Source organism: Condylostylus longicornis, unplaced genomic scaffold (genome assembly GCF_029603195.1).
Source record: "Condylostylus longicornis isolate FDR11 unplaced genomic scaffold, ASM2960319v2 ptg000077l, whole genome shotgun sequence".
Taxonomy (NCBI): Eukaryota; Metazoa; Arthropoda; class Insecta; order Diptera; family Dolichopodidae; genus Condylostylus; species Condylostylus longicornis.
The window spans coordinates 310,083-324,791 of NW_026578045.1; the positions used below are offsets into that span (position 1 = coordinate 310,083).

A 14,709-nucleotide genomic window follows, 5' to 3' on the forward strand; every position below is an offset into this window, starting at 1 on the left:
ACTATACTCGGTATATATATACAAAAAAATTTTTTTTGGCCTACAGAACATTGATATATACCGAGAAAAATTTTAAAATTATTTAAGATTTCGGATTCTTATTCGGGTTTTGCATTTGAGTTGTTTTTTTTTGCTCATATTAAAAAAATAATTTTAACTATTTATACGAATTTATGCGTTTATTCCTTAAAATTCGCAGCTACGTAAATAAATTTAACTTTTCTAATAATAATTAAAAGAAAAATTTTTAACTTGAAGAGAATTCAAAATTTTAAGTTTGATTTAAATTTGAAATCCATACTGTTATACATATTTGTATAGAATTTTAAAATAGATTATACGCTAATATCCAAAAAATCCTAGTAGATTTTTAATTGATTTTAATTAAATCTACATGAGAAACTATTAAATTTTCAATTCTAATAAATTTATTGTTATTTGTATTGTATTAAAATTTCATTTGAAAAAATTGCATATTTTTAGGGGCCAAACAATTTTAAACCTAATAAAATTCCAAAATAAAATCTAGTTCTACAATAATAAACTTGAAAAGTAATAATAATGCTAATTTTTATGGAAAAATTTCCTACAGTCTCACGATCATTCACGAACCCTTCAAGTTAGTATGCAAGAAGAAATTTTCAAATTTTTTATACTTGGACAAGAATTTTTGTGTATTAAATAAATTTACAAAATATTTTAAAAATTACAGCTAAAAACGAGAAAAAAAGTAGAGTTGACTTTGTCAACTCTGTGATACCCGTACGAATTTGTTGTCCTATGTGCGAATAACTAATGTGCCATAACTAACTATGGGGCAGACTATGACTTTAAATTGTCGTATTACCATATTAATTTATGCAAAATTTCAGTACTATGTGTTTTTCAAAATACTGGTTGTGCCAAACTACTATTGAAGTTGTATGGCAGCTACCAGAAAGAGCCAAGAAATTTTAGCGAATTTTATTAAGCACATCGGCCCTACTAATATATTCACTTGTGTGAAATCTCAATATCACACCTTTTATAGTTTCTGAGATATAGCCAAATAACTTTTGAAGTTGTATGGCAGGTACCAGAAGGAGCCAAGTAATTTCAACAACTTTTATGAGACACATTGGCCCTACTAATATATTCATTCGTGTGAAATTTCAATACCATAGCTTTAATAGTTTCTGAAATATAGTCAAATAACTTTTGAAGTTGTATGGCAGGTACCAGAAGGAGCCAAGTAATTTCAACGACTTTTATGAGACACATTGGCCCTACTAATATATTCGTTTTTGTGAAATTTCAATACCATAGCTTCAATAGTTTCTGAAATATAGTCAAATAACTTTTGAAGTTGTATGGCAGGTACCAGAAGGAGCCAAGTAATTTCAACGACTTTTATGACACACATTGGCCCTATTAATATATTCGTTTGTGTGAAATTTCAATACCATAGCTTCAATAGTTTCTGAAATATAGTCAAATAACTTTTGAAGTTGTATGGCAGGTACCAGAAGGAGCCAAGTAATTTCAACGACTTTTATGAGACACATTGGCCCTACTAACATATTCGTTTGTGTGAAATTTCAATACCACAACTTTTATAGTTTCTGAGATATAGCCAAATAAATTTTGAAGTTGTATGGCAGCTACCCGAACCGGTACCCCGATCACGTCCAATTTAAATAGGGTTCTGGCACTTACTACAATAAATCATTTGTGAAAATTTGGTGAACTTAGCTCAATTAGTTTTTGAGTTATCGTTCGGACGGACGGACGGACGGACGGACGGACGGACGGACGGACGGACGGACGGACGGACAGACAAAGCTAAATCAACTCAGAATTTGACGCTGATCAAAAACATACACTTGAGTCTATATCTAACACCGTTATTTCTTAGCGTTACAAACGGTAAGGCAAATTTAGTATACCCTTCGAACATACGTTCGTACGGGTATAATTACCATTCAACCTTTTTAGAATTAAATTGAAACCGTCGGAATTAGAACCATTGAAATTGATCATAAAATGAATGTATAATATTAAAATCTAATAATGCAATCTTTCAATGCAATACCGTATAGGGCGTTATACACTACGCAAATAATATTATTATGAAAAAATATTATTATTATATAAGAAAACAAAAAAAACCATTGATTTTGACATATTCTTAAAATAAAATTTCAATGGCATATATACCGCTCACAAAAAAATAAAAAATAAACCGCATATCGCCAGTAAATCATAAAATATATTTCTTATATATATATATATATATACCATAATACTATTATACAAATGAAAATCATAATAATTTTTCTCATATATAAATACAATAAATTCTTACATAATTATTATACACAATATAATATAGTAATTCGAAAAATCTTTAATACACTATACATATATACGCTTACATATAGTGTGTATATGCTTGTGTATATGAATAAAATGAAATCTTTTAGTAGCAAATAAATGAAAAATTTAAGTCGGAAATATTTTGTTGAAAATAATTAATTTTTAAGAAAATTAATTCGAATTTTTGTACGAATTTTTAGAAAATTATTTAACAAACCGCAATAAGTTGGTAGAATTAAATTAGAATTGCTGAAAATTTCATAAAATTTCCCTTAAAAATTCTAAATATAAGTAAGCAGAGGACATTGTTTTTTCTTCTCCTTTAATGTCTGGCAAAAATTGATTTTCATTTTAAATTGAAAATTTTTTTCATTTGATTTGAAAAATGTTTTCATTTGATTTGAAAAATGTTTTCATTTGATTTGAAAATTTTCTCATTTGATTTGAAAAATTTTCTCATTTAATTTAAAAATAATAAATTATTAGCAGAAAATTTTTGATATTCTAAAAAATTTTTAATTAATTTATAAAAATATTTTCATTTACTTTAAAAAATTTTTGGGTCGTTTAACAATATTTTGTTATTTTTTTATTAAAAATACTAGAAATTTAATAAATTAAATATTGAAATTAGAAAATTAATTTTAAAATGAAAAAAAAAGAATTATATTTTTAAATTTAATTCAAAATGAATACCATATAATTGTATAACATTTACAATTTTCTCCCAGATATATTCAGAATTTCAGGATTAATATTTTCTAAAATAAAATATTAAAAATTTAAGAATTTTTTTATTTCAGCAAAATAAATTGGAATTTCTTTTTTGGAAAAATTTTTCTTAAAATTTTATTTTATTTTTCTCATTTTTCTCTTTATAATTTGTTGTTGTCTTTGTTTTTTTTGTTTGTTTTTGACCTGTTTGTCAAATAAGACGAGAAAGAGCTTTTCGTTTTTCACTTTGAATTTGGTTGTTGTTGTTTTTTTTTTTCATTTAATGATTTTTTCTCACAAATTTATACACACAAAAAAAAAGAGAAAATAGAAAACTTTCAATTTTCACTAAAAAAAAAGTCGAATCGAAAAATGTTTTTCCTTTCTATTAATGGCAAATTTTCTTTTTTAAAAAATTTGCAAATGTCCTTTTTTTATTTTTAAAAATATTTAATTTTATATTTATTTTTTTGATATTTTCAATTATTTTATTACTTAAAATTTATTATTGTCAAAAATTAAGTTGACATTTTTTTTTTTCGTAAAATTTTTTGGTTCAATAAATTTTTTTATTAAAACTAAAAAGGATAAAATTTGCAGGATAATAAATTTACATTTATTTTAAAATTTTCTCAAATTTATTATTAATATTATTTTATGAAGAGGAATTATTTTAAAAATTATTATTTCTTTTTTAATTAATTTTTAAAAAAAAAATTTTTTCTAAAATTCTGTTCAAGATTATTTTTTTAAATTTTTCAACCCATGCGAGAGTTGTTGTGTTCGTCTGAAGGGCTCGAAAATGCTTTTGATCATATTTTCAATTTTTATATGATTCCTTTGTACTTTTTAAGGAAAATGAGGAAAACAACAAAAACAAGCATAACAACAATGAGAACAAGAACGACAACAAGAAAAAATGAGAAATGAAAAAAAAAGGAAAAATTTTTCTTGTTTAATTTTTTTTTATTTTTTAGAATATTAAAGTTGAGAGTAAGTAAAACAAGTATGAAATGAACAATAATCAATGTATAATCAATATCAATTGCAGTTATAATAATACATATACCAAATTACTACCGTTATGAACTTCATACCAAAATCATCATCACAACTATCATCACCATCATTCAATCAACATTATTGAGTAAAAAATACGAAAGCACGACGAAAATCGGTAACATTTTTTTTTTATTTATTTATTTTGTATAGTCGAAGTATTTAAAATAATGAAAATAACTGTAAATTATAAAATACTTATACATATACATGTATATAATTCAAATATGCAAGCATACATATACATAAGTAATGAAAATTGAAAGTTGAAAAAAAAAATTGAGAGAAAACATTAAGAAAATTTTCATTTCGTATATGAAAAAGAAAAATGGAAAAAATTTTCAAATGAAAACATGAAGAAAAGCTTTTTATTTTATGTAAAATAAAAATAAGAGTAAATACATACATAGGCAGAATGCATATTATATACGTGAAAGAAAATATATATGTATATGAAAATGAATAAAAATTTTATCCTTGTATTTGTGTGTAAACAGAAATTTAAGCAAATACTTTGGTATTTTTTTACATTATGGCATATGTAAAGTAATTAATCGTGAATTTACAAAATATAATATAATTGCAATAAATAACTGTTATACTTATAATTATAAGAATACATATACAGTGGTATATACAGTGGCGATATTTTTAATTGAACAGTAATTTTAATTGGAACAATTTGATAAATTTTAGAAATATATTTAAGAGAAATTTTAGCATATAATGCAATAGATTTAAGAATTTTAAACTATTCTATTAAGAAAACTTAAATAGATTAACAAATTAAGAAATTTTGTACTATTGGGCTTGAAAAACACAAATCTTTAATAAACAAACTGTTTAAACATACTTATTCTGAAGAAAGACAAGTCTGACTCTAATTAAAAATAATTGTATTGTGTTTAGTTGAAAATAATAAATAAATAAATTCACAAATTTCATTGAAAACTCAACATGTAATATTTGATCCTATCACAATACCGATACTTTTTATTATATACAATGTCTGTATCACGATACAGGATGATAAAAAAATGGTAATTTTCACATTTCCATATTAATTACTTTAATATTACAAAATAATTATTAGATCCTAGCAATGCACTTCAAAACATAGGTGCATCAATGATGTAATTATAAAAATGTTTCAAAAATTTTGGGCTTGTTTGGCATAATAATAAGCGGCTTCAGCTATCTTCTATGAACAATAATTTCAATAAATTACAAAGTATATTTTATAAAATAAACAAATTCAATATTTCCGGTGTTCATACTTTTGAAAAAGAGTAAAATCACCGCTTACATACTCCTAAATGAAATCACAAGAGTATTGTCGTAAAATCAACGCCTATACGTATTATAAGCCCCTATTATAATCTTGAATAACCATATAAAAAACATAACTCTCAATAAAACAAGTAGTCAATAAGTCTACAATTACTAAAATTCTGGTATACAAGTACAAATGTAAAATTTTTTCAAATAGTGCACATGACAGTAGATAGTGTCGTATATTCTGCATAAGTATGTAAAAGTATGACAATTTAAACTTTTTCTTTCATATAAAAATACAAAGTTTTGCTTTAATAATATAATATGCACATTTTCTTATACAACAAAAATTAAAAAATATTTATACAGTTAATTCTATTCTCTATTGTACAGATGATTGGCAGAATGAGAGAAATAAAAACAGAAATAACTTTTAAGAAGAAAAAACAAAAAACCTTGTTAACTTTTATGAAATGTGAAGGAAAAAAGCTCATCTCTCATTTTAAATTTTTCTCAAATATTTTCATTTGTCATTGTGTGTGCGTCAAGAATTTTCAACAACGTACACATGTAAAGAATATTTTAAATTCGGTACACATGTACTTTGAATTTTCCTATATAAATATTTTTCTATTGCAATTTGAGTACGTTTATTGTGTAAGTATGTTTAGAAATTTTTTTTCTTTATTCTTGTTAGTTTTCTCATTCTTTTCCGATTGAAATTTCTCATATGTGTATGAGAATTTCTTATGTATTTTTGTTCAAGTTTTACTGAGAACGTGTAAGTACAACTAAAACAACCGTAAGTTTTGTTTCACTGCACAATATACATGAATAGAATACGTATACAAATAGGATAACTTTTACAAGTGTTAGTTAGTTGTTGTTTTAGTAGTGTGTGTTTAAGGATTGTATTTTATAATATTTTTGTTTATTTTCTTTCACTTAAATGACCATGGACAAGTACAATTAAGTTAACAAAAAGGAAAAAACAAATTTTTTTTTTTTGTTTTGTTAATGCACAAAGGGTTGTTCTTTTGTTTTCATTCTATTATTTTCTCTCTTTCTCTTTATTCCTTTCTCATTTTTATACAGATTTATAATAATTTTCAAAACATATAATATTTTTAAACACACAGGGCATAATACTTAATTTTAAGTTTGTATGAATGAAAATTTTGAATGAAATTTAATGTTATTTTAAATTTAATTGAAAATTGTTTGAAAATTCGCAAAAATTTGATTAAAAATTTTAAAACAAAATGTAATATAAGCAAAATACCGTAATTTTAACAAATTTTTCGGCAAAATGTTAAAAATTATGATTAATTACACGTGAATTCCTTCCCATCTTCTATTTTTTTCTTAGCTATAATAAAATTTTTCCGCTATTTATTTTTTAATTATGGTTGATGCCAAGAAAAGAATTTTTTTTTATATAAATACTTTAGATTTGGCCAACGTTCAATTTCTCGTAATATTAAATCATTTGTTATTTTTATCGTATATATATACACATAGGTGAAGTGTAGGCTCATAGACTCATAATTTATAGAATTATTTCATAAATATTTCATTAGGCATAAATTTATTTGAAAAACTAAAAAAATTTCCTGAATAAATTCAATGAAAGTTCTTAATTCATAAATTTTTTCTATTTAAATTTAAATATTAAATAATTTGATTATAATTAATTATAAATTTAAATCTTACCAACTGGGATTTTTAAAAGTTGAATTATTTGAGGAAAACTTACCTGAAATTGTAAAAAAAATTAAAATTTAATTAATTGGAATTTTAAAAATAGTGATAAATTTTAAAATTTTAAATAGGAAAAAGATTAAGTATTATTAATTTTTATTAAAATTAAAAATAATTTCAGTTTTTTTTATTACAAGCTCAAGAGCGTCAATAAACTATAATTATAAAATTATAGAAATGAACTACGTCTTTATAAAGAACATCAGATGCTTTATATATACAAGATGTCTCCATTCTAAGTGCACAACTATATTATGCCGTTGTATAGGTTTTCATTAATAGGTAAAATTTTTGTATGAAGACAATTTTCACAGATCAACAGGTTTAGAGATACAGAAGCTTAAAATCAATCTCGAACGTTTTATATTTTAATCTCGAACGTGTTATACTCTCTGAAACTTTAATTTTAAGCACATTTCATAGCTTTTGTGCCTGATATACGTTTGATTAAAAAATTTTTTGGTCAGCTCAGAATAAACTTTTTTTTTTGTAAACATACATTAGCTATACAGTCTTTTGAAATTTTGGAATCACATAAGTTTAAAGTTAGAAAAATATGAATTCCCTCTAAACTAATGTTTTTTACAACGATTTTCTTTTCCTTCAATAATTGAGGAAAATATTCAGCCAACGTTCAAGATGTCGCCTATTTTCTATTATGCAAGTATTCAACCAACCATAACAAACTTTCTTAAGTATCTCCAAAAATTTAAGACCCTAGGGTGAGTCAACCGGTATCTTTTACGGATATGGCCCTTGAATTAATTTTTTATTTCAAAAATCTTCTGATAAATAAAAATTTTTAAGAGATCCATAGAGGCAGACAGGCTCATGAGGAAGGCGATAAATGAAAATACTATTTTTCTTTTATTACGATGCCGTTATACAGAAGTTTCATGCAGAATGTTAAAAATAAATTACAGTTTAAACTCATCCCAGTAGATTTGAATACTGATGCTGACAATGTACAGTATCATTGCAACAATTTTACCTAGCTATTAAGGGCATGCAAATATTTTTAATAAGATAAAATTTATTATACAAATATTTTATAGATAATCTGTTAAATACAGAAAATTTTATCATTTAGTTTAAGTTCATATGCACTTGCAATAAACGTTAATGCAAAATTATATTATAAGCTATTTGAATCCAAAATATAATCAAATTTTTAAGCTTTATTTAAAAGTTTTCTTTGAAAAAGAAAGCTCTCTTATACATACACAAGTGTATCCATTCCACATTCATAGCAGCGTTAACATACAACTGACACAACACCATTTAAACGAATTATAAATGAATTCAAAAAAATATTTTTAAAGTTATGCGCATGCTCTCTTAATAATATCCTTTTAAGTTGTTGTTATTCTTATTTAAAAGTTACCATTGAAAAATTTTTGTTGATTTTTCTCTTTTTATTGTTATTCTCTTTATTGTTTTCTCTATTTCTTATACTTTCCGTTTCACAATTAAATAATATGACAATATAGTTATTTTACTGTTTTGTTGAAATTTCATTCAAAAAAATTCCAACAACAAAGTCAAATATGTGTACATATATAATATATATATTCATATTATGTATATGTATGTGTGTATATATGTGGGTATGTAAGAAGTAATTCAAAGCGCATTATTATTTATTCATGATGATCAATGAAAAATCAACACAAAACAAAAAATAAAAGAGGAAATCCGAAATTGAATAGGAAAAACAAAGGGAGACAACAATAACAGTTTAAAGTAAAATAAAAGGGACAAAAGCAAATTTTTATTATTTTTTAATAAATTTTCATTTCAAAAAAAAATATTATGTTAAAAAAAAGCTTTTAAAACAAATTTATTAAAAGCTTTTTGTAAAATAAGAATTTTTCTTTGAAAGTTTTCATTGAAAGTTTGTGTGAGAAATAAAAATTAATTTTTGTAAAGTGTTGCCATATTAAATATATTTTTGTATTTTGAGGTTTGTAATTTTAATGTCATTATTCTTGTTAATATTTTTTTTTTGTTATTTTATTTCCTTTATGTTTATTTTATCAATACAAAGTACCTATAGTAAAAATTTGATAGGATTGGAGAAAAACAAATAGATAGAGTCAAATTTCATTTTTAAATATAGAAAAAATTATTTTTAGATTTCAATGTTTTTGGTTAAAACGGAAAAAAAACCCTTTGTAAAATTTAATAAAAAAAATTAAGGTCAAAAATATAAATGAAATATGATATTGCCGCTACAAAGAAAAAATTCCTTTTGATTTTCCAAAATATTTTCCTGGAATTAAATGTGAAAATCGATCAAGCAAACTGGGAAGTGAAACTGTTGGCAGTGAATTTTGTACTTTAATTACTAAGTATTTAGCGACAATAATCGAATTCCCATTTACCTGTTATTTGATCTCATTCGATCGATCTGTGATTTTTTTTTAAAAATAATGAGAAAATGTCAGACTACAAAATCAAATTCTATATTGCATTCTGGGCAAAAATAGACATTCATACAAGTGAAATATACACAAACGAAATTTACAGTAAAATCCGAACATAATGCCGGTAATAAATAAGTCTGTAATAAATTTATAATGAAAATATGGATCTAATAATTGTTGTCACGGGTCCTCATTCTACTATCAAGACGTTGATTCGAATTTCATTATTGTAAATTCAAAACTAAGCACTTACTTCTAATATTAACTTTATTATGGAACATAAAAATGTGCGATACGTAAAATGATCATACTCGTAACAGAAGAGTACAATTTTATATAGAAGAACAATATTAAAAATCTAGAATTAGTCTAGTTAATTAAAGGATTGCCCTCCGTATTGTAAATATAGAGTATGTTAACACATGTTGTGCTATAATAAAATCTATATCTGTATTTTATTTATATTTATATTTTTTTATAGATAATTATACACTTACATTTGTATAGACGTAGTATACATTAGTGCATTCACAATGGAGTAAAATGTAAACGAAATTAATTTATTTTCGAACTTTTCTATTCCTTCTCCTCCTCCTTCTTTTACACCTCCTCATATACTCATCACACAATTATTTACTCACTATACAATTTAGTATGAGTTACTTCATTGATATACGTAACTTATAAGTAATTCATAATTTTCTTTTCACATATACAAGTAATAATGAAGGTTAAAGGTCTATACTAACTATAAATATAATTAATTTACTTATAGTTCAATATTATAATTAGTTTTTTTTTCAATTTCATATATTATATACTTATAGTCATGTTTAAATGAATATAGTTTGTGTACAAAATATAGGGGATAGTTAGTGGTTTTACAGTCATTAAACTGCCTATAAACTACCTTACATATTAAATGACACACACATACACAATATTACGTACCTTTATGATGATTAGGTTTCTATAAGTTAAATGAAATGTGAAGCAAAACTTAGCCCATAGAACGTTACTATAATTTAATATTCAATAAAATAATTAAGTACTTATAAGTAGCATAAAATAATGTGAACTCATATATTTGAAACCACAAACAACAAATCAAAAATGGAAGTATTATAAATTATCATTTAAGAAGAACGAACAACTAACTAACTATATAGAATAGTTATTTATTATTAAAACTTTTAAATTCCTTTCTACTTTTATATTCAAATATAAATGAATTAAAAATGAAAGTGTTATACAGGTATAGTGTGGTTTTTTAACTCATACGACCACTTAAATTTCTTGTGTGCACAAAATTTTTATTTTTCATTCACAATAATTTCTTTTAATCAATTAAATTATATTTATAGAAATAAACAAATTATTTAAAAAACAAAAGTATAGTGTAGGGGGAATTATTTTTAAGTTCCTTAAATGTACACGTGTTTTTGAAGTAAAATTTGCAACTACAACTAAATTTGACATTTGATTTGGGTTAAGTAAAAAATCTACTTATGTATTTTATTAGAAGAAAACTTTATTCAACCGTTTTGGGTGCGAGCCGTCTCAAGAAAAGGATTTGGAATACAAAATTTTTGTTATACAAAAATGAATCATTAAAACTATACAGAATGGTCCGGTTTTGGTGTAAACATACTCGAGGGGTGATTCCTTGGAGTTTTTTAGAAAAAGTTATCGTAGTGGTGTAAAGGGACGATTAGTGATATATGCGGAAAGTTAAAAAAAATTTAATTTTTTCAATTTTTCATTCAATTTCAAAAAAATTGAAGCTTCGAAACTGTCAAACCTACAACAATGAGTTGTTACCGTTATGAGTATGCTACTTTTCATTTTAACTTAATCCCGTATTGCACTATTTCTTTCTTACTAGCATAATATTATTTTTATTGCGTCATATTATATAGTTATGTCACATTTTTTAAGTAGTGTTATACGTATGGCATAAAGCGTTATACGTATGATATAAAGTGTTATACATATGGTATAAAGTGTTATACGTATGGTATAAAGTGTTATACATATGATATAAAGTGTTATACGTATGGTATAAAGTGTTATACGTATGGTATAAAGTGTTATACATTTAATTTCCGATTAATTTAAAATTTGACAAAATTTATAAAATTACTCTTTATACATGTACATGCCATTATACGAGTATTTGTTATTATTTCCTCATTGTTCTTTTTAAAACAAAAAAACAATAATTTTAAAAATCACATGTTGTATGACGAGATTTTACCTACATACATACATACCCACCTACATTTTATATTTCAAATTCATTATTTTATCATACATATAAATGTGCAAGAAAATTCCGCCAGAGGAAAACACCTACAGAATATTTAAATTTTTTGTTATATCTTTCTTTCTCTTCACACTCATACTTCACATACATATTATGTATATGATATTGTAAACAAAAGAAATGTATATACGAGTATGTACTTAAAAATCACACAAAATTCAAGATATAGAATATAACAGAAATGTAAAAATAGACACAGTCATATGTACACATAGAACAAGTGATTATACACAGAGTAAGTAATTTAATCAATACCATATGCTTTTATTTAAAAAAAAAACACAAAAAAAAAACAAGAAAAAGAAGAAAAATTGCGACGAAAATGCAATCAACTAACAAGGCAATATTCAAGCCAGAAAAACAATAAGCCAACCACCTATGATCATTTTATTTTCTTTATTAAACAGGTTTTTTTTTTGTTTTCTTGTACTCGCTTTGCCTCTACACTCTTTCCCTTCGCCTCTCGCCTAGCAGCATTCTCTTCTTTATTTTATAGGGTAAATAGGGTAATTTTTTTTTTGTTTTTCCTTTCTAAATAGAATTCCTTTGTTGTTGAATGAAAAAGGATATGTGAAGATTTTTTTTTTGTTTTGTTATAAAATATCCTGATGTGATGGATGCCTATAATATGCTTTATTTTAACAAACACACTTCCTCTTTTAATATTATTTTTAGAGAATTTTTTTTTAATATTAGTTTTTAATGGAAATAATATTTTTTTTTATATAATATTTACTTCCTTTTTCCTTGAAGCATTCGACTAATGTGTGGTGACCATATACACTTTATTAATAATATGGAACTTATTAAGATATTGAATTACTTAACGAGATTGGAAAACATTTCCAAAATAATTTGGAAAAAATTATTATATTTTTAATCGTTTTTTTTAGAAATCGAGAAATTTCTGCAATCCCATAGAGCTCAATCGCGTAAGGTATTGTTTATGTGACACAATGTAAAATTTTATGTGTTTGAAATCAGAATTTATCGGACGGCTTATAATAGAAATTCTTCTATTCTCATTAAATTTACTGCCATATTTTTAAGAGTGAAATGTGGGTAATTGATTTTTTGCAGGAATTTGAAACAGAGAACAGCTGATTTTTATTTTGATTATAATTTTCATTGCAAAATTGTTAAATTTTCATGTAAAATCTGAGTTCCATTAGATAATTTCAGTTCGATATGTAAACAGTCATTCGATTTTCATTTAATATTGTCGTATGTAGTCTAAGATTTTGTCGTATATGAAATGTAAATGACTCTTTACTGCCGGCGAATATTTGAATTTAGAAATTCTTCCGTGCATTAATTGCCTGTACATTCCTCTAATATAAGATTTAGTTGACCTTGCAATATAAAAACGAATATGGTCACCTTATACACTATAAATAACAATATAGACCACCCGTATACAAAATATGTAAATATGGATCAAGATGGTTATGAAAGTATACTAAAAAAAAAGTATGTTTTTAATACTTTTAGTAAAATTCTTTACGTTATTTCAATATTTTTATGTTCCGGTGTTTCTTTAGTTTACATACATAATACTGCAAACAAATTTAAATTTTTCAATCTAAAATTTTCAACAAATTTAAAGCCTTTTAAAGAAATTAGTTGAGACTTTAAAAAAACATTTAATATGTAGTTATATACGTACATTATATGAACGCATGTTGAAGTAAATAACTCCTGTTTATTTACTTCGGTAAACATTATAAGCATTAAGGTGTGTACATGTATGTAAAATTAAATTTGAATTTCGGTAATGAAAGAGTGATAATGATAATGCAAGTTAATCTATATAATAAATTTTAATTAAAATTTTAAGAAAATGTTGCATCGCATTGAATTACTAGCATACAATCAAAGGATAGCCGGACACTCATGTGATTTATAAAACTGTTATTTAAGAAAAAATTCAATTTTCGTACCAATTCTATTTTCGTACTTAGATGCTGTAGTAGAACTGATATCAAACTATATGGGACCGAAAATATGACATTAAAATATTTGTAATAACACCTATTTTATCCAAATTGGAAATTTTCCTGCTAAATGAATTGGTTTCCAAACTATAACTTTAATATTTTTTCTATCTAACATTGTATGTACTTAAGCTTGCGAATTACATTTCATATGCGGCACATATTTGTACAGTGATACTTAAATAATTAAATTAATTAGCAATATCTCTTATCAAAAATATTGTTCACACTATACATAAATAAATGACTGTCTGTCTTAAAATTTAATGACCTTTAATAATTTCGAATGCATTATGATCTCTTTAATTAATAATTTTTAATTACTCAACCCTTGTAACGTAAAAAAAAATAAATTCAATATAAAATTAATTAAATATTAAAACCACGTTAACAATAAGCATATAGTAGCCGTAATTATTGTAAAATTTCAGGAGTTTCCATGAATTGAACGGTAAGTAATAAGAGAATTAATATTAAAAAAAAAATTGTTTTATTGAACTTTTATTAAGTGAATTTTTTTTAACATAAAAATTCGTGTATTCAGCAAATTATTTTTTCGTAAAAAAAAATTTTACATTAAAAGCTGTTAAAAGTAAGCAAATGAAAACCTGCAATTTTTAATGTGTTATTAAAAAAAAGTGAGAAAAAAACAGCATTTTATTAAATAACAACAAACAACAAAAAAAAAAACGAGTTTAGTGAATTCGAACTTGTGTTTTTTTATGTTTTTCTTGTTTGCGTTTTGAAAAATGACAATAAAAAAGTCAACTTCAAGTTCAACAGTTATTTTGTCATAGCA

At 24.1% G+C, this 14,709-nt stretch overlaps 1 protein-coding gene across 1 annotated transcript in view; it reads right to left on the reverse strand.

The window, feature by feature from the left end:
• Positions 1-4,125, reverse strand: part of LOC129612827 (hippocampus abundant transcript 1 protein) — an 81,279-nt gene extending 77,154 nt beyond the window's left edge. Inside the window, exons 1-2 of the mRNA XM_055526611.1 lie at positions 3,684-4,125; positions 3,052-3,116 (exon numbers count right to left, since the gene is read on the reverse strand). Of these exons, the coding sequence (XP_055382586.1) occupies positions 3,052-3,069 (18 nt within the window). The 5' untranslated portion in view covers positions 3,070-3,116; positions 3,684-4,125. The remainder of the gene's footprint in view (positions 1-3,051; positions 3,117-3,683) is intronic.
• Between the last annotated feature and the right edge of the window lie 10,584 nt (positions 4,126-14,709).